We start from the raw sequence: 27,550 nt of genomic DNA, 5'->3' as shown, positions 1-27,550 counted from the left end.
TTTGCTCTTACATAACTACAGGAACTTTAATCTGAGGATTAAAAAGCACTATCCAAGCATTAATAAAGCCTCACAGCCCCCTTGAGACAGGCAGATATTATTATTCCCTCTATCTATAGGGGGAAACTGAAGTACAGACAGGTTAATTCCTAAATTTTGATTTTCCCCCCTAACTTTGTGTTCCTTAGTTATTGGGATACCCAGGTCCTAATTTTTAGAAGTGCTGAGCAGCCACAGCTCTCATTTGATTTCAATCAAAGTTTGGGATTCTCACTGGCTCTGAACATCTGGACATCTCAAGCTGGGCACCAAAAATATGGACATTTCATAAATTTGGTCCAACATCTCAATCCTGCAAACACTTACACATACGTATAACTTTATTTGTCTGAATAAATTCGTTGATTTAGATAGGTTTACCATACAAATAGATATCACGTGCTTAAGAGTTTGCAGGATCATGTCCTAAGTGATTTAACCCAAAACGTACGGGCAAATAATTGGCTGAGTTGGGAATAGAACCCACTTTCCTGCCTTCCAGCTCCCTCCTTTAATTGCTAGTCAATATTTCCTTCCTACAACCTCTAACTCAGTTTCAGAATTAAAACTATTCTATGTGTATCATTTTCTCTATCCCAGAATAAAAGTGAACAAAGATTATTTGGTGAGGGGGTGTAAATAAGTATGTTGAGATCGAGAAATCTTAATTCTGCATTAAAATATGAAATAAATTTAAAGCAAGGTTACACTGAAGAGAAAAATGAAGAGACGAAAATGAGGAATGTGCTTACTGGAGTATCTTTTACTACACAAGATGTCCATCCTGGTAACACCTCCTCTTCTGGAAGTGACCACACAAAAGAACTTCCAAAGATGTCGTCATGCATACAATCAAAACACCTCTCTGCATTATATCCATGATTCAGCAACAGCCTTAGCATTACCTCATCATTCAAAGCATACTGAATAGCACTGGGGAAATGGGTATCATTCACGAGCGTGAAGTAGCAATTGACATTTGCTCCATAGGATAGAAGCAACCGTACGATTTCATGGTTACCAGCTCTCACTGCTACAAGAAGACAATTTAGAGGATCCTCATTTGGGTCTGCACCAGCTTTGAGTAACACTTCTGTGCAGAGAATGTCATTGTTAGAAACAGCAAAATAGAGTGCCGTTTTCCTTTCATCATCGTAGTTTTCAGAAATGTGTTCAGCCAGAAGAGTATTGACATCAAAATCATTTTCAATTAGGAGTTCTAGACACTGCACATTCTGGCCATCTGCTGCTGAGTGAATGGGGCTTAACCCACTTCTCTGGATTGCAATCTTGGATGTAACTGGAATTAGATATTTCAGTGACCTAAAAAGATAATGAAGAAAATTTTCATCTGGCTCAAATCCACCCAGGCATCAACTCCTTCCCCACCCTGCAGCTAAAATCCACCCGGGCATAAACCCCTCCCCCAACCTCATGAAAACACATCCAGTTGTGACTTTCTACTACCCAACTAAACATTTCACCCGAGAAGCCAGATTCTGCCCTCGTTTACTCCTGAACAACCCCAACAGATACATTTCTGTCCTGACTTATACCACATGGAACCTTTTTGAATTAAATGGAGTTGTACAAAGTGTAAATTAGCACCAAATGTCCCAATTACTTTCTTTTAGTTCTGCTAAGTTTTGTTTTTTGTTTTGTATTTCCTATTATATATGCTGAAGCCACATTTAAGATTTAATTAAAACTAATTTAATGTACGTACTTGTCAAATATGAAAGACCTTTAACTTTGGATTTTTCAGTTCAATCCTTTAATGTGACATAATACTAGTTGCAGTATTATAGGGGAGAATTTGAAGCCTACAGTTATACTCACAGATAATGTCCTTCATAAGCAGCTTTGTGTATAGGGAGCTGTCCTGCCCTATTAGGCACGTTACCACTTCCTCCATATTCCAGAAGAAGAGCAATACAGTCTGGATTACCTCCTCCAGCTGCTTCAAACAGTACTGATGCACCATCATCGGCTAAAGCATGAACATCACCACCTGGTGGAAGGATATAAAGGTAATAGTTAAAGTCCAAAGGAACTTGGAAGATATATCTTGTCTTTAAAATATCCTGAATTTCTTTTCTCTTCATGTTCAGTTATTAAAATCGTACCTCTAAGAACAGAACACAAAAGTTTATAGTAACCAGTTTAGAAAATAAATGTAAAATTCAGCCATCACAGATACAAACAGATATATATTGGGAAAATGGAGAGAAATCACTTGAGTGACATTTGCTTTGAGTTGAGATTCTTAACTGAGGATTTGCAGTATTCTGAAATCCTTTCAAACATGCTTAATCTCAGATCTGCATGTTGCTACTTTAAAAAAAAATTGGTGTAGGAGCAGTAGTCCAATCTTGTCACTTCTAACATATATATATTACATCATTGTAAACCTTTTGTTTTCTTCCAGTGGAACAAAAACATTCCCATGTGACATTCCCTTCCTCCACAAAAAATCCAATCTTGGGAAAAAAACATGTTCAGTTACAGTAAAACCTCAGACTTACAAACACCTTGGGAATGGAGGTTGTTTGTAACTCTGAAATGTTCGTAACGCTGAACAAAAAGTTATGGTGGTTCTTTCAAAAGTTTACAGCTGAACATTGACTTAATACAGCTTTGAAACTTTACTATGCAAAATGATGTTTTCCCTTTATTTTTTTAGTGGTTTACGTTTAACACAGTACAGTACTGTGTGTTTGTTTTGTTTTTGTCTCTGCTGTGCCTGATTGTGTATTTCCGGTTCTAAATGAGGTGTGTGGTTGACTGGTCAGTTTGTACTCGTAACTCTACCGTAAATATTGTAACTCTGAGGTTCTACAGTAAATATTCCCTTCTGAGACTTGGAAGCAGGGCCCAGCAAGGTAGCTGGAGACAATTTTTTTTTTTCTTTTTTGCAGTTACATCTTCTGAGGTAAAGATTTCAATGTTAAGTTTAGCTTTTAAGAGTCTTATATGAATTGAGATAATCCCTAAAGTGCTTTGGTTCCATAAACCAAAGAGTGAGGGTCATGTTTTCCCATTCTCTGCCTGTTCAGTCATAAACCTTGTAATCTGAATTAAAAGCTTGAGATTTGGCATAGTTATAGGCAGGCTACTTTGCAATATGGAACAATTGCAGCAGCGCATCCTAGTGGCTATGGATGGAATTAAAAATATAAGTATATACTACACAGTTTTCTCTTATTTGCTTATCCAGTATTAATCTACCTATTGAGTCACTGGTGCAGCTCACATATTGGGTATTTGTGCTGGACCAAATAAACTAACTCTGATGGCTCTCATTCTATACTCACTGCATGTGTTCCTTACACACAGAATCCCCCCAGTGATGTATCAACTATTCTGCTTTGAAGTTTGTTGGACATTAGACAAAGCACACCAGCAGGTTAATGCTTTGATTAATGCAAACGAAGGTGCTGTGGGATTCACTGAGAATCCTGGTGGTATTTAGGTGCTGGATATTTACAAGGCCTGAAATATGTCAAAAAAGACTCATTCAATAGTTTGAAAAGGCAACCTTCTGCACTAGGAGAAAAAGCACATTAATGTGAATAAGCAAAAAGTATGCAATTAATTTTCTTTTACAAAAGAAGGTCAGGCACTGGTATTTGCTTTAATATGTGGAAAAACATTTAAACAGAACAGTGATCGGCAACGGTAGTGTAGAAGGACTGAAGCACAGGGTCAGCAGTAAAGGAGGAAGGTTGTGGGGAAATATATTGATAGAAAGCAACTTAAGACATGTACATCTGACATTTTCCTTACTTTCTGTTTGCCTAGTTTATTTAGTTTGTGAGGGACCATGTCTATATATGTGTTTGTATAGCATTTCCCTCAATGGTGCTATACAAACATGTAGCAAAGATTATTTCAAAGCACACCTTACAGTACTAAAAAATGACTACATTATTCTCATACTTGTCCACAGCATACAACTCTTAGCTTAAAAAAATGAGAGCCTGCCATGGCTTTAATTGTCAGTTTGCTGAAATAAGAGAGTACAAAATCAGAGCACCTTTAGTACTAAGAGTTCCAAAAGACACCTCACAGAAGGATGCAAAAGAATTGTATGATGCTGCCATAGTTTAAATTCTGTTGCCAGGATCAGCAAAAGCATTTCAAGATTTTAACATAATCTCAGGGCAGCTGGAGACAATGGAAAGGCTGTATGTTGTCTGAGATGTCTGCTGATCAAGTCTGCTGAAAAAAATTGCATGGGAGAAGAGATGCGAGCCTGTAATTGGCAATCTTCCTGGGAACAGGAAAGTCTACCAGGATGTAGATCAGAATAAAACAACTGTTTCTTCTAATAGAGCAGAGGAGCCAAGTGAAGAGTTGTGCTGTATATTTGGGGAACAGGTGCTTGGCTCACCAGGGGGAAGGGCACAAGCCACACATAGCAGTGCAGCCAGAGAACACTGATATGCAAATTGCTGCACACGATAAGCATGAAGATACCACTCAGCATGGCTTTCATGGAATCAAGGGGAGCACAACAGGCATGGATGATATGGGTCTAACAACTAGAAAATATTCAAACAATGGAAATATGGTTGAATATTGGGAAATACTTTGGGTGGTCTGCAGTACATGAAATTGCAAATAATAATAATAATAATTAATAGTTAATAACAAGGTGCACTGACTACAAAGGCCTTACCCATTTTCTGTGCCTTTCCCATCTCGTTTTGGCTACAAGATGTAAGCAAATGGCATAGAAACATACATTCCCAATGCTAAGAGATGTATCTGCAGTGTTGGCCTCAACATCAGACTATATTCCTGATTGTCCGTGTCATGGGTCCTGGTAAACTGCCTTGCTAAGACCCTCTACCAGTCCCCTGAGTACACTCTTCTCAAGTGACAGGCCTGTGCCTCCACATCTCTTTTGGAAAAGTGTCTGTGGACCAACCATTCCCTGACTGGGTCTCTGAGTTACACGTCGGGGGCGCAGCTGGCTCCCAGCCTGGTCACTAGGCAACCCAGCAAGCTCAGCTAGGCCCAGTGAGCCCCCTCCTAATGGTTGTGCTTCCTGATTGGGCAGGGGAGCCAGCAGCTTGCTACTTGAGCCTTGCAGCAGCACCAGTACAGCAGCTGCTCAATGTGAACCATGGCTGTAGCAGTGCTTACACTGTGCTCACTTTGGCTTCTTGCCCCAGCCCCAGCTTCCCTTCTCCATTCTGGTTTCTGACTCCTAGCTCCAACTCCTGGTGACGTCCCTGCCTATGACTCTGGCTTACCCTTTTGCTTAGACTTTGACTTCTGACTTCAGTTCTGACCTTCAGCTTGGGCCCTGATTCCTGCTTCACCCTGGATTCGGTGCCTGATACCTGGATGCTTATCATTACTTGAACTGCCACCACAGCCACCAGGCCAGGTCCTGATCCACCCACGAGGTAGGCCTCCCAGACCCTGGGAGCTTATGTTACACCCGTCTGATTACCAACCATATAACTTAGGAGGCCAGGTTGGCTTGGCACCTGCACAAGTTTCCCTCAGGGAGACTTCAGTCAGTGGCAGTGTGCAGTGACACATCAGGAGCTTCTCCAGAACAAATTTATTATTTATTTTATCCCTCTTCATAGCTATCAACCTGGCTATTGTGTTTGAGAGGAAGCTCCTTATCCTTATCCATTGTTTTATCCTTCCTGCCTAGTTTTGTAACCAATCCCTTTTCATCTAACTCTGTGTATTCAGGGAGGGTAATATCACCCAGATACACTGAAGGGCATATGATATTTATAGAAAATACAAATATTTCCTAGTTCTCCACAGTTTGTATGGCTCAATCCTTTAAAGACAAACAAAGTTTAATTCAATCTGACCAAAACAGCTGAAGTCTGTGAATGAAGCCAAGCAACAGCCAATTTTGTAGAGCAATCTGATTTTAGGGATGGAAGTAAGCAGCTCCTGAGTTCTAATCTATATTCTGCTATTGTCTCACCCTTGTGTCTATTACCCCACCTATAAAATGGGGTCATATTTACCTACTTACCTCACAGGCATGTAATAAGGATGTCTGTGCAGTACTTCAATACTATGAAGCAGTGTTTCCCAACCTTGGGACGCCGCTTGTTCAGGGAAAGTCCCTGGCGGGCCGGGCCTGTTTGTTTACCTGCCACGTCCGCAGGTTTGGCCGATCGCGGCTCCCACTGCCTGCGGTTTGCTGTGCCCGGCCAATGGGGGCTGCGGGAAACGGTGGCCAGTATGTCCCTCAGCCCGTGCCACTTCCTGCAGCCCCCCATTGGCCGGGCACAGCAAACCACGGCCAGTGGGAGCCACGATCGGCTGAACCTGCGGACACGGCAGGTAAACAAAGCGGCCCAGCCTGCCAGGGGCTTTGCCTGAACAAGCGACATCCCAAGTTTGGGAAACACTGCTATAAAGCACTATATAAGGGTAAAATAAATAGTCAAGCACTTTGGAGAATAATTCCAGTACTGCACTAATACACTACATTATGCATGCTGCCTGCCAAAGTGGACATATTTCAGGACCATATGGAAGGGTTGACACTACCCATTCAGATGATAGGGACTCTGAAAAGAGAGAGAAGTCAGGATGGAAGACACTGTGGATTGCCAAGTTTGGGATACATTTGTACAGTGCTTTGAAAATATAAAGTGCTATATAATTTCTAAGTACAGCTAGGAATTAATGTGTGCTACAAATTGATACACTCTACCCATGAAACAGCTTGCAGAGGGCAGTGTAAATAATATAAAGCCAATGCTAAATGTACTGAACTGTAACTGAACTGTAAAGCCCTGATGGAAGCTGCTATGTAGATTAGTAATTTAATTGCATGTCAGAGCAATAACTGTAAAAGACTGTTCTTTAAGTCTGCAACTAACAAACTTCAATCATTGCTATAAACATGGAATTCTGACAATGATATGAACTCTAACAGAAACCTTAAACACATTACAACAGCACTCTGTTACGTTGGTATTGGGAAACTAGATAGTATGAAGCTTAAAATATTAAATATAGCTTAACATAAGTAATAAATGAACACCTGAGTATGCAAGTATATTGCTGCCGTGCACAGGTGAAAATTGCTCGGTGTTGGTAGAAAAGTATTTCTATAAAATACTCATGGGTGTCATGTAATTCTTTTTTGGTTCTGGGATACACTTTCAACTGTTGTCTCTCCTAGCATTTACAACATATTTAACTGCGATCGAACTATGCCTATGTGTAAAGGAGGATATATGTAGATGCATCTGAAAACTATATTCTAGACACTCCTAATATGCTGGGTTTTTTTAGAAGAAAATAAGTGACATTAGAAATATACAAGTATAAAAAAGATGGATTTTAGACTGACATTACGGACAGTGAAGATTAGTTCCTTTTGTTGCCAGCAGGAACGTTCTATTAGGGATTTCCTATTGGAAAAGAGATCAGCAGGTACCATTGTATTACCACATTACGTTTCATGCTTTTAACCCAAAGTCCAAGGGTTTCACTGATTTACAGCTCAATATAAAGGGATAGCTGAGATGGAAATTGGGAAAAATTAGGTTATGTCTACACTTACACCACTACAGTGGTGCAGCTACAGCATTATAGCGCTTCAGTGTAGAGTAGACACTCACTACAGTGACGGGAGTGGTTCTCCCTTTCCTGTAGTTAATCCACCTTCCCGAGAGGCAGAGGTGAAAGAATTCTTCCATTGACCTAATGTCATTTACACCGGCTTAGGTCAGTTTAATTACCTCACTCAGGATTTTTCATACCCCTGAGTAACGTCGCTGAATTGACCTAGCTCAGTGGTGCTCAACCTTATTACACAGGAGGGCCACTATAAACCTAAGCACAACCTCGTGTGGGCCAAGCAGATTCTAATAAGATTTAATGTTTAATAAGATTTAATGTCACCTGTATTGATTTATATTTTAAGTTCAGCTTGTTCCAGAGGTATTTAGATAGGTTGTTTCTATGTTCAGTATTGTCTATTTACACACGTGTAAACTAAAATGATGTCAACATGATGACAAAACGCTAATGAATTGGCCATTAGTATATTGTGTTGAAGCAGGCATCGGGCCTTATTAAATACTCTAGCAGGCCATGTACGGCCCGGGGGCCGTAGGTTCGGCACCCCTGACATAACATTTTAGTGTAGACCTGTCCTTTAGTCTTTCTTGTGTGTTAACTGGCCAGGTGACTGAACAGAAAACGTGACACACTTTCAAACTATTCAAACAAAAATTGTGGAACTAACGACATGCCTGTTCAATTTCATTGTACAAGCACACCTCTTTTAGTCACATCCCTGATCTTTCACTGGAAAGCTATCCATTTAGATTGTGAGTGCTTCAGGGTAAGTATGTTGTCTTCACACCTGTCTGTAAAACATTTCGCATACTATGGCACTAGAATACAAATTAACAATAGTGTTTACCACTTTTATAGCACTTTCACCCATAGATCTTAAAGGAACATTGTTCCTGTTTAACAGATAGGGAAACAAATACAGAGATCTTAAATGATGTGACAGAAAGGAGAGGGAGAGACTGCGGCTTCAGAAAGAGGGGGGAAGCAACACACTTGAAAGACTCACAGTTCACTGAGGCTAGAAATTAATGCTGTCTACCCATTGAAATCCAGCATTCCTGACTTTCTATGGTGTCAAGCATTGGTTTCCACTCATGGAAAGTCATGGAATAGCTTTAAAATCATTTTCTGGTTATCAGCTGCCTCTTGGGGTATGTCTACACTGCAATAAGAAATCTGCAGCAGTGAGCCTCAGAGCCTGGGTCAACTGTCTTGGGCTTGTGCTCCAGGGCTAAAAATAGCAGTGTAGACATTTGGGCTCTGAGACCCTCCCCTTTTGCTGGGTTTCAGAGCTGGGCTCCAGCCCAAGCCCGAACATGTACAGTGCTATTTTTAACCCTGTAGTGTAAGCCCGAGTAAGATGATCCAGGCTTTGAGACTCGCTGCCGTGAGATTTTTATTGCAGTGTGGACATGCCCTTCCTGTCTCCCCCGTGATCACACAATAAATAACCCCCAGCAATGAGGTTATGCTTGGAACCAAGACGAAAAAAGAGAAAATCAAATGAAGCACCCCAAACAAGTCAAAATTAAAATAGATTTTTTTAGACCAAAGTTGCTCTCTAGCTCACTGTGATCTTCAATATTTATTTATTTAAATACAGTGTAAGATCAGTGACACTTACCTTCCTTTTAATGTGATCAAATATATGTGACCTCATATATGCCCTGGTAACCAGACAATATGTATGCAGTTGCTGAAGCACAAATCTTTACCGGCCTACATACCTTTATGAATAAGATGCTCCAGCACATCACAGTGTCCATATTCAGCAGCAACTCCTAATGGTGTTACCCCATAACCATCTTTCAGGTGCACATTTCCTCCATTCTTCAGAAGCAGAGAAACAATCTCTTTGCAGCCTTGTTTTGCAGCTTCATGCATTGCTGACCAACGTTTTACACATGGCTGGTGGATACGACAGTTGTATTTAATCAGAGTCAATACCATTTCATAAGAGCCCTGTCTCACAGCTTGAAAATATGGAAACAGAAGACAAAAGAGATCTCGTTACACATGCTGAAAGATGAATTGTGAGGCTTACATTTTTTTCAGTGTTTGGAGAAAATAAAGCAGGTCATCCATGTGGGCCAAATTCAGACCTCTGTCCTGGGAGTCTGTGGACCAAATACACTGGCAAGTAAAGGGTAGTATAAGTTACATGCTGGGTGTAAGCTGGTCAGGCAATCATTGTACTTGGATGCAAATGGTAAAATAGTGTACCAGCACAGATTGACATTCAGCGTGTATGCAAAATTATGTTCTGAGGCATACAGAAGCAGGAGTATTGCAAGAAAAGCAACAAACAAAAGGGTAAAAGCAAAAACAGAAGGGTACTGCTTTATCTTGCTCCATCCAGTTAGTTGCTGTTGCAGCCATACCACTTTTCCTTCCCTCTTGGCAAGTAAGGTACATTCTCAGGGCTTAGTTCTTCATGTGTGGCTCTCCCAAAGATTTCTATCAGCGTTCCACATATGCCAGGCTTGTAAGATTGGCCTTCCACTGAACACTATGTTGATATAAATTTGCTACTTAACATGAACACCCATTCTTCTTTCCAACTTGGATCCAGTGTATACCTGCACCACCATTTGTCATGAATACAGCCGTTTACTTTTCATGCTACAGCAAACTCTTCAATGTTCTCCCCGTGTTCCAGCTGTATCGCACTTATAAGTCAGCTTCTAATTCTAATGCCTAAACTGATGTTCACTTGGTTGTTGCTAGCCAAGATATCACTGACATATGTTACACTTAAAGGCCAAATTCTGCCCTTTTGAGGATCCAACTGTGAAATTTTCATGGATAACTATGCAGCTCAAGACTACAACAAGTTACCTGTCTAGGGGATAGTTTTCTGTTCATGAACATTTTTCTACCCAGATCAACCCAGATCAGATTTTAACATTCACCAGTAATATTTCTACCTTTATTTTCATCTGGTTCTATAGTCTTTTTTGCCTTGTTTTGACTTGCACATTCTGTATGAGTTTGGTAGTATATCTTTAACCTATAATGGCACTTCCATTGATTTCAATGAGGTTTTTTCTTTCAATGGATAGCATGATCTGACCCAGAATTTTTGGATAAATATTCAATATTCTGTGAAACTTCAAGGCTTCAGCAGTAATAACCAATCATAAATGTTTGAATAAATACACAAGCTTCCCCCTCAAAAAACATTCTTTTTGATTACTTAGTTTCAGCTGATCTCTGTTGTGTGATAATGCTATTCATAGTTACTTTGACTCAATGGAGTTTTATGTACCAACTAAAGAGTCCTCTAATCTACAGCTCGCCTGTAGAGTTAATGCAGGAGTAATTAAGTTAAATTAAAAGCATTTGTCAATTGCAATTTATATTGAGTGGTATGTGCTTGATGATGCTCTCACTGATTTCAGTGTGACTAGGATTGAACTGTAAGGTGCAGAGCACCCTCCACTCCCACGGACTCAATTCCAAATGACAAACAGCCTCTTAGTAAGAAAACTACATGGGCAAAAAACTCGACCTATCAGGAAATCATAAACAGAAATATCCAGCGAGAGTAAATTTAGTGGGGAAGAAAAAAAAAATCCTTTTCCTTCAGTTCTAGTAGGAGTTTACTCTTCCTGGTATTCATCAGACAGCAATGGCTAATAATCTTATCTTAAAAGTTCTATGGATTTGCAATTACTGGAAAGAACTGGAGAAATATAAAGCAATAAATCTAAAAAACTTTTACAGATCCTTTGTGGCTCAGGCCTTAAAATTTTAATACATTAATTGCTTCATTGGGTTATTCTTTGTGATTAAAATTGACAAAAGTTAGTACCCATCAAAGGTAATGTTTTAATAAGTCTGATCATTGTATTTTGGTATGTATGATGTGGGAATTGTATTAATTTTACAGATTGATTTTCTTCATAAGACCTTGAGTACTTTCATTTTCAACAAGAGCTGGAAGCTGTGCACTTAAATTACTAATATAGGGTAAAGCTCATTTAAATATATCAGCAGAAAACTTTCCAAAAGAATAATCCTGCTTTGAACTGAGTTATTACTTAGTAATTTAGTTGCATACCATTTCCACAAATTCTTTCTGAAAGTGAAAATACCCAATTACTCCTGACAAAGTCAGCCGGTAAAAATAATAAAATTCCATTATATATATATTCTCCAGTAGGCCACACACAGTCATAAACAACTATTTGTAAAACATCCAAGATTTCATTAAAAGTTGTGTAGCCTCTAGTTAAACCTTCACTTGGACTACTGACCATTACTTGTGCCTTGAGTGGTCACATGAGGCCAAATTTTTAAAGGTAATTAGGCACCTCTGATGGGGTATACTCCTCCATATTAGTTCTGAAGGGGTCAATTTAGGCCACATGGGCCAATTAACTTATAAGGCTGCAAACTGGGGAATATTTAGGCTGAGAGGCAAGCCCTAATTAAGGGAAGTTCACCTGTGCAGGAACAGGTGGGGTTTCTATAAAACCAGGGAGCTGGTAGCAGAAAGAGGGCTGTGGGGAAGAGGGCTGCAGGCTCTCTCCTTGGGATAAGGGAGAGACACTAATTTAGACCCCCAGAGGAAAGATTTGTCTAGTAGTCCCAGAGGAAAAGATTTGGCTAGAGGGGTGGAGAAGATGAGGTAGGAAGCCTTCCAAGTGACAGGACAATATGGTTGTCTGGATCTTTGCTGCTGGAGATAGGGCCCTGGCCTGGAATCCAGAGTAGAGGGTGGACCTAGGTTCCCCTCCCAGCTACTGAGTGAGTGGCACAATTTGGGCAGTGAACTTGGAGGCTTTCTGAGGCCACGTGTTTGATTCACTGAGTGAGTGGCCCATCCAGGGCCGTGGATTTAAGGATTGCCTGGGATGGTGAGCAAGGTGTTGATATTCCTGGAAGGGGAAACACTATAGTGACCTGGCTGGAGGGCAGAGTCACAAAGAGGAAGCTGCTATTCCTGGAGCAAGATAGGGTTTGCAGACCGAGAGAGACAAGGAGCTGAGGAACTGCAAGGACATTGGGCTGGAAGAGCTAATCCCTAGAGTGGCCACCAGGAGGCCTCACATGTGGTGAGCGGAGATCCCCATAATAGCATTTGAACATGTAGATTGTCACACAGAATGACATCAGGTGCTTTTGAAAATCCCATTAGGTGCCTATCTGCATCTCTAGGCACCTAAATAACTTTAAAAATCTTGCTCCTGAAGCCTGATCTAAAGCCCAGTGAAGTCAATGGGAGTCTTTCAGTTGACCCCAAAGGACTTTGGGTAACTAAACACATACAGAAAATGAACTCTCTGCTTCCACCTACAGATGTTTGTCCCTCTGCTTCAGGGATAAGGCACATTGGCAAGGCAGTGTAGGAAAAAACTTCAGCTGCTACTGCCTGGGCTGTGTCTAGTCTGTACATAAGGAAAGGAACTTAGTTTCCAGGAACATCAACCCTGCATCTTTCATATGCACTAAATTGCTATAAAAAAATTTAAAAAGAAAAGTTCTATGTAATCAAATGGAACAACAAAAATAAAATGTGGTTTAAAATATTTCTCCAGAAAAACAAAACAGTAGAACTTCCAGAGCGTAAGAGCGTAACTCTTTTTTTTTTTTTTTTTTTAAATGTGGGACAACCTCTGTGTTCTGTTAAACAACATACTAGTTGCAGAAAGCAAATCCATCTTTTGGTCAAGTCCTTGCAATCAGTATAAGAATGTTCTCCTAGGTGCATTAGAATTTGTGATGTCTGCCCCAAATCTTCAAGGCAACTCGGGATGCACATTACAGAAATCATTTGATCAGAGTCTGATTGCATCTCAGATTCACTCTGGAGCTGTAAGCCAGCGAGCCCACCCAACTGAGTGTGTGTTGTGACTCATAGGTGGGAGTTTGGTGCTAGAATCAGGCTGACAAAATGCTCTGATTTGCTGAAGCAGTAGCAGGAGAGAAAGAGAAAAGATGGAATACCATCTATTCAAAGTTTGGGGTCCATACCTAGTTTTCTCTCAGGAGAATAGATGAAAAACTATAAAGGTTACTTTTGTAATTCTTGTGAAACAAAGAACAGAAAATACTTTATGCAGGGAGGCAAATGTTGCCTCTCTGAGATATAAATCTCTCATCTCTATTATAGAAAGGTGCTTTTAAAATGTTCGGCACAAACTCAGTGTTAATAAATTTAACCCCTCAGTTGCTCACACAGCATGAGTAGAAATTCCCCAAGATGCCTTGGCAGTCTCTTGGTGAAAGGTAAGATTATATTTCTTTCATTTATTTTCACCTACCTTTTGTCTGATGTTTAACTCTAAGGACATAGGTTTCTTCCCACAGTAATTAATTTAACATGACCACTTCTGAAACATGCCCCTATAACATCATGCAGGGTCTCCTCCTGCACCCACTTCAGTCAACAGCAAAGCTCTCACAGATTTCAAGAGTGAGGGATCAGACTCCTATGTCTACACTGCAGGATTAGTAGAATTTGAGTTAGCAGACTCCGGATTTGTTAACCTAAGGCTTGAGTGCCTGGAGTCATTTGTAATCCCAGGTTAGGAATTGAACCCTGGGTCCCAATCTGGGGCTTCAGTTTCTACACTACATTATGCAGGGCTAAATCCTACCATCCATATCCCAGACTTCCAAGCACCCTCTCAAAATGTGGCACCTGTAGCCCTTTGTTCGTGGTCCAAGCATGGGAAAACTTGACTGTTCATCAAACTTGTCTGTTTAGCGGACAAAGAAAGTTGGCTCGTGGGATTGTGAAATACTTTTTGCAGACTCCCAGAGCATGAATCCAGTGGGGCAACATCTACATTGCAAAGCAACAGGGCCTGAACCTGAATCCCAGCTTGACTCAGGCTCAGACCCTCCACCCCTGTGGGGTCCTGGGACCCTGAGTCTGAGCCCTGCATTAGTACAATTTGTGTGTAGATGGAAGGGGCATTAGACTTGAACTTGAGTTCGAATGCTGGGCTTACACTGCAGTGTAGACATACTCATAGGGACCAGAAAGTCAACAATTAACCTGAAAACTTACTCAAGCAAAATTAACATTATTTGGTGGCAGTATAATCCACTTTTATTTTCCTTCTAAAAACTGAACAGCAACTAAGCATTTTAGCCAATTGGGATAGTCAAGTGAGTAAGGACTAGTCACATGAACAAGGGTTTGCAGGAGCAGGCCCCAGATCCCCTTGTTATGGTTGGCTTTGGGGAATGCAGGAACTGGATAGAATAGTTTAGAACACTGAAAACTCTGCTATTCACGTTGGCTTAATTCATAGAAAGGAAGCAATTACCAATGAGAAGAGGAGTTTCTCCTTTATTGTTTGTGGTATTAGGCCAAACACCCTTTTCCAATAACGTTCTTACATTTTCCACAAAACCAGCTTTTGCTGCCAAAGTTAACGGTGTTTCTCCATCACATGTTTTGTATTCCCACATTGATTTATAAGATGCTAGAGTTCAGAAAGTAGAAAACAAAACACAAAATTAAAATTACAGGCATCTAGGACAACATAAATGCCATGTTGATAAATATCTGCATGAAAATGAATTTACAACTATTTTCAACTTTGACTTACTAGTTAGTCCTGCCACAATGGTTGACTATTGTAGCCAGTGATTAGATCATGCAGCTCTTCTCTGAATAATCGTAGTTTTCTGAACAAAGTCATTCAAAACGGACCAACCTCTCTGCTGGTGTACATAGGTGGAGCTTCACTGAAGACAACAGAGCTGTGCCAATTTACACCAGCAGAGAATTTGGCCCATGTGACTGACCAAGCCATGCAACAATGGAGGGTTTTCTCATACACTTTTGCAGTTATTGATTCTATTCTTGTGTTTGTTTATTTATTGCTCCTTGTCTTGTAACTTTCCAATCTCATAGCCCTGTGGGGTGTCTTGAGCTCACTCACCATCCAGAATGATTTCAAGTATTTGCTGAATTGGCTGAGCTGCAGCCTCATGAAGTGGGAACCAACCTCTTTCATCAGCTTCATCCAAAGCATATTTATGTTTCACATAGTTCTGAAGATCAAATACTTGGCCTGAAACAAAAAATAGTGCATATCTGAAAAAAATAGGACAAGCTCAATGCTTTGCACAGTGAATATTTTATTTCAATATTTGTACCTTCTCTTATCGCTGCTATAAGTTTCCTATTTTGATCACTGGGTGGTACAAATCTGTTGAAGGGATGACAAAAGATATCAAGTATACACAATATAGATACATTACATTAAAGCACAATTTTAAGTGGTTTTAATCACCTGTTTCCACTGGCTTTCAACTTTACGTTTATATCACCTCAGTTACAAATCCTGATTCACTATGTGACCTGACAGAGTACTCAGGAATGTTAGATACAGGATAAGAATTTGAACAGATTCTGGACCCCAGGCTTCAGGCCAAAGATGACCTGGACCTGCCAATTGTAGAAGTGGGGGCAGCTGGCTTCAGCAGTGTTACTGAGCCTGCTTAGTCCAGGTGAGCATGCTCAGTAGAAGCCAAGCAGCAAATCTGGGGGTGGCACATGACCTCTACATGCCCCGCAACTCATTGCCTAGGCTCTGCCTCAGGCCAGTAATAGGTCTGTTTGGTTGTGTCTAGCTAGCCTTTTTTCTGAAGTTTCCCTCTGCAGTTAACATAATACAGTTTCAATGTATAAAGACAGTTGCCAACATTTTTAACAATGTCATTTAAAACCTATTCAGAGCAGATCTGTGTGACACAGTGGTAAAAATGCCAGTGGCTGCCAGGACCCTGAGATAATATGACAACAGTATAATAGTAGGAATCAGCCAAATCATAGATGGAAATGGACAGTGGCACTGTTTGACAAGCTTCAGTGAAGAAACAGGCTCTGATCTTGCAATAGGAACCACATGTGGCCCCTTACTTTCTCAGGGTTCCATTGATCCCATTATAGGATCAAAGTCATAAATTGAATTGGGCGATTAACACTTATCTGCCTTTGCCTTTACTTTCAAATACTGTACAGCATTTTACAAAAAGTCCTTCAATTTATAGTGATCAGAAACGTATGTTGCGGTTTTTGCCATACAACTCCCATTAAAGCCAAGTTTTGTTTCATCAATAGAGGTAGCTAACAGGTAACATTTTCAAAAGCATCTTAGTGACTCAGAAAATGAAGACCAGTTTTCAAAAGTGATGTACGTACTTAGAAACCAAAGTCTCATTGAAAGCCTATGGGACCTGTAGGCTCCTAAATCATTTAAGCGCTTTTGAAAATTTTATTCAACATCTACAACAGAAATGCTATCTACATGTCATATCTGAGGGCAGTTGGCTCAAACAGAAAACAATCTATGCTAATATATATTAATGATTTTAAAAATACTAACCATATCTTTAATGCAAAACTCAATAATTTTGTTTTTCACAATTTAAAAACAAATAAAACTGTACTGCTAAAACTAAATATATATACTATATTCTAGACACTCCTAATATGCTGGGGGGGTTTTAAAAGAAAATAAGTGATATTGGAAATATACAGGTATAAAAAAGATGGATTTTAGATTGACATTACGGACAGTGAAGATTAGTTCCTTTTATTGCCAGCAGGAATGTTCTATTAGGGATTTCCTATTGGAAAAGAGATCAGCAGGTACCATTGTATTTACACATTACGTTCATGCTTTTTACCCAAAGTCCAAGGGTTTCACTGATTTACAGCTCAATATAAAGGGATAGCTGAGATGGAAATTGAGAAAAATTAGGTTATGTCTACACTTAAACCACTACAGTGGTGCAGCTACAGCATTATAGCGCTTCAGTGTAGAGTAGACACTCACTACAGTGACGGGAGGTTTTCTCCCTTTGCAGCCAATAGTCCTTGCACAGAGCTCTTCCTTTTCTTCCTGCCAACACAGACACGTATTTTGTATTGAGCTTCTTAGCTCTAGATTCCAAATGCACATTAAGGAGACAACCCTGAAATCAATGGGACTACTCACACCTATAAAGTTACTCATATGCATAAATCTGTGCTCCATCAAGACCTAAAGTTTCTTTTACAGAATATACATGTCAGTGTGGCTGCTACACCATTTTCTGCACGCTGGCCAGAATTCTCCCCAGAAAGCCTTTTAAATGTGGTTATAACTACAGAATACTTAGGGTATGTGTACATTGTAATGTAATCCCAGGGTCTGAACTCAGGCTCAAGCCTAAACCCCTTCCATCTACACACACACTGCATTAATCCGGGCCCAGACCCAGGACCCCAGCGGGGTGGAAGGTCTGAGCCTTAGGCCTTGTCTACCGGGGTAAGTCAGTAAACAAGTTACGCTACTCCAAGTGACGTGAATAATGTAGCTGGAGTCAACATAGTTTAGGTCAACTTACTGCAGTGTCTACACCGTGCTGCGTCAACGAGAGATGCTCTCCCGTCAATTTACCTTACTCCTCTCGGTCCGGTGGAGTAGTGGAGTCAACTGGAGAGCGCTCTGTGGTTGATTTAGCGGGTCTTCACTAGACCCACTAAATTGAACCCGGCTGCATCGATCACAGAAGCCTCAATCCCCGGTAAGTGTAGATATGGCCTGAGTCACCCAGGGTTCAAGACCTATTGTTTTGCAGTGTAGACTCAACACTATGGGACTTGTGCTCTGGGAGTCCGCCACAAGTATTCCACAATCCCACGGCTGACTGACTTTGTCCTCTGGACAGACAAGTTTGGTGGACAGTACAGTTTTCCCATGCTTGCACCACAAACAAAGGGCTAGAGCAGTCACATTTTGAGAGGGCATTAGGAAGTCTGGGATATGGGTGGTCGGACTTGGACCTGCATAATGCAATGTAGATACTGGAGCCCCAGGTTGGGACCCACGGTTCAACAATTCCTAACCTGGTGCTACAAATGAGCGTAGATGCTCAAGCACTAGGTTAACAAACTCAGGGTCTGCTAACTCAAGTTCTACTAACCCTGGGCTTACATTGCAGTGTAGACATACTGTGACCCTACACCACATATTCTTCATAGAAATAGTTATAATATGATTATAGCATAACTATATGTTTTGTGCAAGATAAGGAATGAGATCATTGGAAAGGTTATGATTTGCTGAATATGATTATCCTATTTGTATGCATGTATCATTTTTGTATCTAAAGTTAGGAATATTGACTATACATCTGTACTACAAAAGTATTTGCAACCGGGGAATGCTCACCAGACAGAATGCAATCAGTCTGGCTGGCTAGCTGGGGACAAGTCAATGGACCATTAGGGAGAAATATAGGTCTTTGAAGATGCTAATCTCCCACCTTCCTGAGATGCTACAAACGGCCTTTGAATCATGGCTGCTTCAACACTGCAGGGTCATGTGATCATGTTACCATCGTACTGGACTCCATGATAGAATACCAGTATTTTTCCACTGCAGGGTGGGATGGGGGGAACCACGCTGGAAAACAAAGGATTCCCGCCATATGTAAAACCTATTTAAGGCAAGGGACGGACATAATCAGTGTTCGTTCTTCACTGAATCCCTGCCCAGGATGACTGCTGTGAACATCTAAGAAACAAAGACAAAGGGAGGGGCAGGGAGAAGGACTGAGCCCAGGCTGGGAAGGTGTCTGTCCTGTGAAAGAAATACCTGGAGTTTTAAGCTGCAAGCAAGAGCAGCTTGCCGCAAGAACTTCTGCAATCTATCTAAACAACATTTAGGGTGAGAAACTACTACTTGTAACCAGTTTTTTTAGTATCTTAAGCTTATATTGCATTTTTGTTTTATTTGCTGGGTAATCTGCTTGATCTGTTTGCTATCCCCTATAATCACTTAAAATCTATCCTTTGTGGTCAACAAACTCGTTTTTGTTGTCTCTAAAACCAGTTCGTGGAATTCATAACTGGGAGTGGGAGGGGGGGAAGCTGTGTAGATCTTCCTCCGCATTGAGGGAGGGGGCGGATTTCATGAGCTTACGCTGTATTATCCTCTATGCAGCATAAGACAATACAGTTTTGGAATTACACTTCAGTGGGGGTGTGCACTTGAGTACTGGACAATTCCCTAGCTGACGCCTACCCATGCAGTGCTTATTTCAGTGTCTGTGTCTTTCTGCAGCTGGGTGTGTCCCTACCTCTGTGTGTGCTGCTTGAGGGCCTGACTCAGCAGCACAGTGTAAGGGAGCCCAGGATGGAACAGGAGGGCTTAGTGGTACCCCAGTACATCAGGTGGCATCCCGGAGGGTGGGGGCAACCCGTCACACATACCCAGAGAGTACATCATCCATTTTCTTCAAAGAGAGGATTATTTACTAGCATGTAACTAATGAAGACAGTTATATTTTGGTTTGCTGTATTCAGTCATGTCTTCATAGAGTGCCTGGCTGTAAACACAAACACAACTAGCTAAACTAAAATTAAAATGCTAGGATAACATTAAAAAAAAATTTAATTTCAACTGTCCAGAACACTGAAAGAATTTGTTATATTCTCATCACATGTATGTGCTTTCTGACTTACTAAAGTACCTTTCATGGTAATGGGAAGATGTTGGTTGACTGGCTTCAATTGATTCTTGAAGACTAAGCTGAATTGCATAAGCAGTGAGATGGTCTTCGACAGAGTCCTCATTTCCATCCATCATCTTATATGAAAGTTGAGCTGCTGTCAAGAAAAAAAAATCGACTCTTATTCATGGTGAATGATCCTTCACTCTGAGGGCTTTTATTCATGGCAAGTCACTATGTAGCAGTCCAGAATTTGAGTGCATCAGCTTGCAGCACAGTAACATCCTATGTAGACACTACTACATCTTAGTTAAGCCCCTTTGTTTTCAGTTTAAATTAGGGCTGTCAATTAATTGCAGTTAACTCAAGCGATTAACTCAAAAAATTAATTGCAATTAATCACAGTGTTAATCGCATTCTTAAACAATAGAATACGAATTCAAATGTATTAAATATTTGGATGTTTTTCTACATTTTCAAATATTGATTTCAATTACAACACAGAATACAAAGTGTACGCTGCTCACTTTATATTATTTTTATTACAAATATTTGCACTGTAAAAATGATAAACAAAGAAACAGTATTTTTCAATTCACCTCATACAAGTACTGTAGTGTAATCTCTTTATTGTGAAAGTGCAACTTACAAATGTAGATTTTTTTTTCTTTGGTAACTGCACCTCAAAACACAAAACAATACAGAACTTCAGAGCCTACAAGACCGCTCAGTACTACTTCTTGTTCAGCCAATCACTAAGACAAACAAGTCTGTTTACATTTGCAGGAGATAATGCTGCCCACTTCTTATTTACAATGTCACCAGAAAGTGAGAATAGGCATTTGCATGGGACTTTTGTAGCCGGCATTGCAAGGTATTTACATACCACATATGCTAAACATTCATATGCCCCTTCATGCTTCGGCTACCACTCCAGAGGACATGCTTCCATGCTGATGACACTCGTTTAAAAAAAATGTGTTTAATTAAATTTGTGACTGAATTGCTTGGGGAAAATTGTATGTCTCTGGTTCTATTTCATTCACATTCTCCCATATATTTCATGTTACAGTAGTCTCAGATGATGACTCAGCACATGTTGTTCATTTTAAGAACACTTTTGCTGCAGATCTGACAAAACTCAAAGAAGGTACCAATGTGACATTTCTAAAGATAGCTACAACACTCAACCCAAGGTTTAAGAATCGGAAGTGCCTTCTCAAATCTGAGAAGGATGAGGTGCAGAGCATGCTTTCAGAAGTCTTGAAAGAGCAACATTCCGATGCAGAAACTACAGAACCCAAACTACCAAAAAAGAAAATCAACCTTCTGCTGGTGGCATATGACTCAGATAATGAAAATGAACATGCATCGGTCCGCACTGCTTTGAATTGTTATCGAGCAGAACCCATAATCAGCATGGATGCATGTCTTCTGGAATAGTAGTTGAAGCATGAAGGGACGTAGGAATCTTTAGCACATCTGGCATGTAAATATCTTGCGATGCTGGCTACAACAGTGCAATGAGAATGCCTTTTCTCACTTTCAGGTGACATTGTGAACAAGCAGGCAGCATTATCTCCTGCAAATGTAAACAAACTTCTTTGTCTGAGCGATTGGCTGAACAAGAAATAGGACTGAGTGGAGTTATAGGCTCTAAAGTTGTACATTGTTTTATTTTTGAATTCAGTTATTTTTTGTACATAATTCTACATTTGTAAATTCTGTGCACATTTTCAAATTCTGCATATTTTGACAAAATAACACAATATAATCACACAAGTTTCAATTATTTTGGTCATTTATTTCAAAATACCTGTTCAGCAAATATGTCTGTTACAATACAGACAACAAAAAGATTTAGGAATTTTTTTTTGACAAATAGATTCCTTACTAGGCATATTTATACAGAACTCTTGAGTAATAATTCATTTAACTACAATATAGAATCATATTTCCCGCACCCCTCAGAAGAAGTGCGAAGGCTTGGGGGAGTCAGGGGTAATGGAGGACTGAGGGAGAGGGAAATTATAGCTGGGAAGGAGCCTAAGTGTGAACTTGGAGTGTTGTTGGGTATGGGTGGGAAAAGTATGGAACAGGTTTTGGGGTGGGGCTAGGAGAGATTGCTTGGAAGCTTCCCCCATGCAGACCCTGGCTGACCCCTAGCCTCTCCCATTCAGTCAGACACATCTGCCCCATACCCACGTGTTCCTGCACTCCCATGTGTTCTTGCATCCATGTCCACGTGTTATTCCACTCCCACTCAGACACCCACTCTCCCTCCCATGTGGCCTACACCCCCCTCCCCATTGTGTCTCTGTTCCCCACTCAGCCACCCTTCTGTCCCTATGTGGCACCTGCACCCTCTTCCCCCATGTATCTCTGTGCCCCCACTCAGCTATCTCCCTGTCCTTATGTGGCCCTGCACCCCTTCCCCTGTCCCCATGTGGCCCTGTGCCTCCACTCTCATTCATCCCCTGCCCCAGTCTGTCCTCCCACACTAGCCCTTATGAGCCACTGTCTGATCCCCCAGCAGCCCCACACTGTCTCTCTCCCCATATTCCCTGTCTCCTGACCTGGCCTGACAGGCGCTGTGAAGTAGGCAGGCTCTTTCTCTTCCCTAGCTGGCTGGGAGCTGCTGCTCTGTTCTAATGCCACAGTGCCCTCTGGAAGGCAAAAGGCAGAACTGCAGCAACTTACCGGCAGAAGGTTTTTTCTGTGCAAAAAATTAAAATATGCGCAGCTCATAATTATGCATGTACGCAGTGGTGCAGAATTCCCCCAGCAGTAACATGGGATTTCATGGTGCAGCAAGCTGGTGAGCTGTAGATTCGCACCTTGGCTAGCCATGTAGACAACCCCTAAGAGTACTGCATTTAAATAAATGGGACTGCTTGTGGAGTAAAGTACTATTCTGTGTGAGCAAAGGTATCAGAATTTGGCCCTATGATTAGAGATGGGCAAATAAATCTATATAAATATTTTGCGACTATTCTTGAGAATAAAAACTAGTGATCACAAGCACTTTTTTCTGCTAATTCATGAAAATTTGGGTAAGTAATTTTTTATTTGCAAAAATGACGGAAAGAAAACCCTGCCAGCACTATCTGAAATGGGATGTCATTTAGAAAAGCTCTTTTTATTACTCATTCAATAGATTTGTCAGTTACAAATAAATATTCATGAAAATTTGTGAACAATAAAAAGAGACTCCTGTTTATAAAGTTTAGGTCATCCAATCAGGGAATGTGTGACTTATATGGCCAGTCCTACTGCATGAATAGTGAATAGCAAACACTCAGTGTGGCCAAATCAGGAATATCTATAACCCAAAATTTGTTTTAATTAGCTATTCATGAACAATTGCCAAAAACAAATAAAAATTGTAAAAGTAATGACCAATTTGTGAATAATTCACAAACACAAAAGGGGCTAAATTCATTCCAATAAATTATTCATAGTGAATAATTTGACACAATGATTCATGTAACAGTATTTGACTAAATTTAAGCACCAGTTTGTTTAGTTCTTGTGCATAATATATAATATTTATGAACTATACAAGACCCTATTGTGCAGAAGAACATCAGAATGATCTTGTATCATTAATAGACACAAGATGCACTGGTCCCAATTCAGATTGTCTTGGGGGAAAAGAGGGGATGCTCCTTTCGGTCTCCCCCACTCACAGTAGCGACTCCACTCCAGTCCCCACTCGTTCATCGCCCTTCCTCTTACAAGGTACATCTCCCTCAGCTGGGGAGCCTTCCCTCTCTTTTACCCACATAGTGCACGAGCTGGTGCTGCAAGAGGTTAGCTCTTGGCGACAGCAATCTCGCTGAATCCCTGTGTGCCAGGTGATGGCACCATTTGACTTGGCCGACCTTCCATCTGGACAGAGGGTTGGCCAGGCCACATTTCAATGATGTTGTGACCCTGTGTGCCAGGCCACTATCCCACTCAATGAAATTTGGTGCAGCTGCCCCGTAAGGAGGGGCAGCTGGGGCAAATTTCAGTGAGTGGCATTGTAACCATGTGGCAGGAGTGACACTGTGGCAGCCACCAAACTGATTTAATATGGGACCACTGCTTAAAAGTGGTTGGGTCACACCTCCATTGCATGCTATGGAACTGTGAGCAAAACCATTGTGGGGGAGGGGAGGGTGACCACTTGTCTCAAATTGGGCAGGACAGTCCCAAAATGCAGAGTACAAGTCCCAGTACCAGGCTGAATGACTCCAGGACAGCATTTGTCCCAGGTTCCTTGTGGCGCTGCTCTGCACCTGCCTCAGGCTCAGCGCCGGTGCCAGCCTCTTCCCAGTGGGAGGGGTGGGGAGGGGAGAGGTGGACCTTACCTGCCCCTTGCCATAAGGCTCCTCTTCTTCCTCCTGATTCCCCCTCACCAGGCCAGAAGCAGGAGCCGGGCAGTAATAAGAGCTGCCCAGGGAGCCCAGAGGGCAGGAACATGGGTCAGGGGCTGCTCTTGGGCACCCCAGGCCCCTGCCCAGGGCAAGTGGAAGATCTGGGGCTCCCCTTACTTTTCCAGTCCTGAGAGGGCCTAGACATTCACAATGCCTTTACACAAGTCAGTGCAGTGTTCAACTCCACTCAGGGTTAGGCTCTTAGTGACTGTTACCAAAGTGTGTGTGTTGGGGGTGGGGGGGGGGGAGGGGGCAGTCGGCTGTCTCAGTGGATTAATAATGGGATATACCACACCTTTTAACTATAGTCACAAGTTTGAATTCACCCTACCTGGCTTTCCAGCTTAGTGCTGGTGCTAGCCCATTAGGGGCCCTCAGCAGGAATATTTTGGACCCTCCCCTCCCCCACAACACATACTAATTATTAATAGGGGGTCCCCTTGAGATGCTTGGGCTTTTACGCAATTGCTTAGTCTGCTTATGTCTAGTGCTGGCACTGCTCAGCTCTCACTCTGATCCTTTAGCATGCATTTTGCTAGTGATAGCAAATCAAATAATAAATCTTGTCAGTAAATAACAACTGCAAAATTGTCCTTCTGCAGGGAGTCAGGTAAATTCACTTTTTACTATATTCTGCAGTTTTGCAAAGTTTAAAATGTGGTATTTTATCTTAAAAGGAACAAAATGTAAATATTAAATACTTTGCAAAATAAAACTGTACCAAATAAATGTACCTACCTAACTCTCTAAAGGTCTCTGTGACTGATGTGACATCAACAGCTTAGGGCACGTTTGGTCTTTATATTAGTGGGACCTAGCTGAGAGGGAGTAGAGGTTGTGGAACTTAAACTAGCACTCCTACCAATTAGCACTCTCACAGTGCCTACTTTTGTCAGTGCTGCACAAATATTAATCAATCGAATTAAATGAGCATTATGTTGACTACCTCTCCTAGAATGGCCATGGGGGACATCCAGCATATTGCTAATGCTGCTGGAATTTTGTCAGAATGATTTGTCGGTCACTTTTTAAAGCAGTTCTTCACACATGAAGTGCTAACCTGACTTCTGTGAACCGGATGTTTTGCACTGTAGCACTTAGCTAAAAATTGATTTTAAAACATCATACACAAGTGGTACAATCCCATACCTAAATGCCTTTACTATTTATCATATTGTGATAGACCCGAGAAAACAAAAACTGATCAATAATGGCACAGAGTCAAGATAACTCAGAAGCTAAAAGTATCATTACAGGACTCCAATTTCAGGCTTTTGCAATACTATCACGCTAGCACAGAGCATGAATTCACACCTCTCCCAATGCTCAGACATAAGGCTCTTGGCCAGCACTGTCACCCATGAGGGTGGGCTCTCTGAAGGCAACGTGAAAACACCACCACAGCCCCATTGCCTTTAAAGGTAAACATACACATCTTTTGCTTTGACTGCCAGCTCTGACAGCAATAACTTCCAAAAATAAAAAATAGCTTTTTGCGGACACATAAATCTTTTTTTTTCTGCTCAGCAGGACTTTATGTAGCTCATAATAGACAGGAATATTCTAATGGAGTCTCCTCCCCCTGCTTTTGTGTCTCACAGCCAGGCTTCAACATAGTTATTCAAAAAAGATTTCACACACCAGCTGAATATCTGATGAACTGGTCATCAGGGTACAGAATCATGTTCCAAGACCCTTCACACCCATTGCACAGGCTTAACCAGGAGCAAAAGGTACTGTTTGTAACATTTCTGTTCAAGCAGTCAAATCCTGAAGTCCTAGGCTCACTCCCTGTGCAAACAAGGATGACTGTAAAGATCGAGGATTTTGACCAAGATTCTTGGAAGGATCTAATGCAATATAAACACTTCCATACTGTAATAACAGAAGAATTCCAGAGAAGTTGTGAAACTCCTCATAATGCAAAAAGGTTTATCAAAGCCTTTGGTGTTTGATCCCGCACAAAAGAAAAGGTAGACAAATATTTTTTCTGACATTGTCCAGGCTTTTGTTAGGCAAAAGAGGAAGAAATTCAATGTTGAACTTCAAAAGAGGATACTACCAAAGGATTTTTCAATCCTACAAAGGTAAAGTGACTGACAGTGTATTTTCCAAATCTCTTCCCCAGGCTCTTATTAAGGAATCCATTAAATATGTCAATATGTGGATGAGCACCTCAAGGTAAATGCATTATAGATTAAATCACATAAAAATTTTTCAAATAGCATTAAAAGTTGGCAGCCTGACTTAAATCCACAAAAGCAAGAATATTCCAAAGTTAAGACTGAACTTCTGCCTTTCATCCCATCCTGTTGGAAGTACACTTGGCTGGCATATAAGAGAATCCTTGATTTGAAGTTCTCTCCTGGGTTTATTTTTCCTCCTCATCTTTACATTTACTTCTATACTTTCAATGGCATCTACAAAAATCCCTTTTTGCCTCATTGAAATGTGTTAACTAGATACAAAGAAACCAATAAATGTACACTGTTATGTAAAGAACAGCTGTACCTTGCAAGCATGGGGGTAGGGAGTCTTTAAAAGTACTGAACCAGTAATTTATAGAGTATATCCCAAAACACACAACTCTAACTTATCCCCACTACACACACAGCTAAAAAGTGAGAAGTTTTTAGAGCAAGTTCACTTGGAATTTTCACAATGAAGCATGTAGTTATTTAGCACTGGTGTTTCTATAGCTTTAATATGAGAAAATGAATGGTATTCATCAGTTCTGGCTTCCAGTGAGAACAGTTCAGTGGTGCTATATGTACACTAGGCTGTAATATAAAACGTTGTGCCTTCCTTCACACTTTTCCCTACACTTTGACTAGACTCCACCATGGATGGATAGGCTTAATGTATGTCAAGTGCCCTCCCTTCTCCTTCAGGAAACTTCTGAATATCCACCTGCCTATGAAGCAATCTAGCTATATCAAATCTGTATGAACAGGCTCTTATACCCACTACTCTGCTTAATTTGGAACAAGGACTTGAACCTGGGTTTCCTACGCCCCAGGTGAGTGACCTTGGCTATT

The 27,550-nt window shown here is 41.0% G+C and overlaps 1 protein-coding gene across 2 annotated transcripts in view; it reads right to left on the bottom strand.

The window, feature by feature from the left end:
• Positions 1-27,550, bottom strand: part of ASB15 (ankyrin repeat and SOCS box containing 15) — a 38,158-nt gene that overhangs the window by 5,069 nt on the left and 5,539 nt on the right. For both annotated transcript variants that reach the window (XM_043550381.1, XM_043550385.1), the window contains 7 exons: positions 20,113-20,248; positions 15,745-15,797; positions 15,528-15,659; positions 14,907-15,065; positions 9,351-9,596; positions 1,879-2,050; positions 792-1,362 (listed from right to left, as the gene is read on the bottom strand). In XM_043550381.1, coding sequence (XP_043406316.1) covers positions 792-1,362; positions 1,879-2,050; positions 9,351-9,596; positions 14,907-15,065; positions 15,528-15,659; positions 15,745-15,797; positions 20,113-20,248 — 1,469 coding nt within the window. The remainder of the gene's footprint in view (positions 1-791; positions 1,363-1,878; positions 2,051-9,350; positions 9,597-14,906; positions 15,066-15,527; positions 15,660-15,744; positions 15,798-20,112; positions 20,249-27,550) is intronic.

Source organism: Chelonia mydas, chromosome 1 (assembly GCF_015237465.2).
Source record: "Chelonia mydas isolate rCheMyd1 chromosome 1, rCheMyd1.pri.v2, whole genome shotgun sequence".
In the NCBI taxonomy this organism is placed as follows: domain Eukaryota; kingdom Metazoa; phylum Chordata; order Testudines; family Cheloniidae; genus Chelonia; species Chelonia mydas.
The sequence above is the reverse complement of the archived record's forward strand: the minus strand, read 5'-3'. Positions and strand labels throughout refer to the sequence as shown.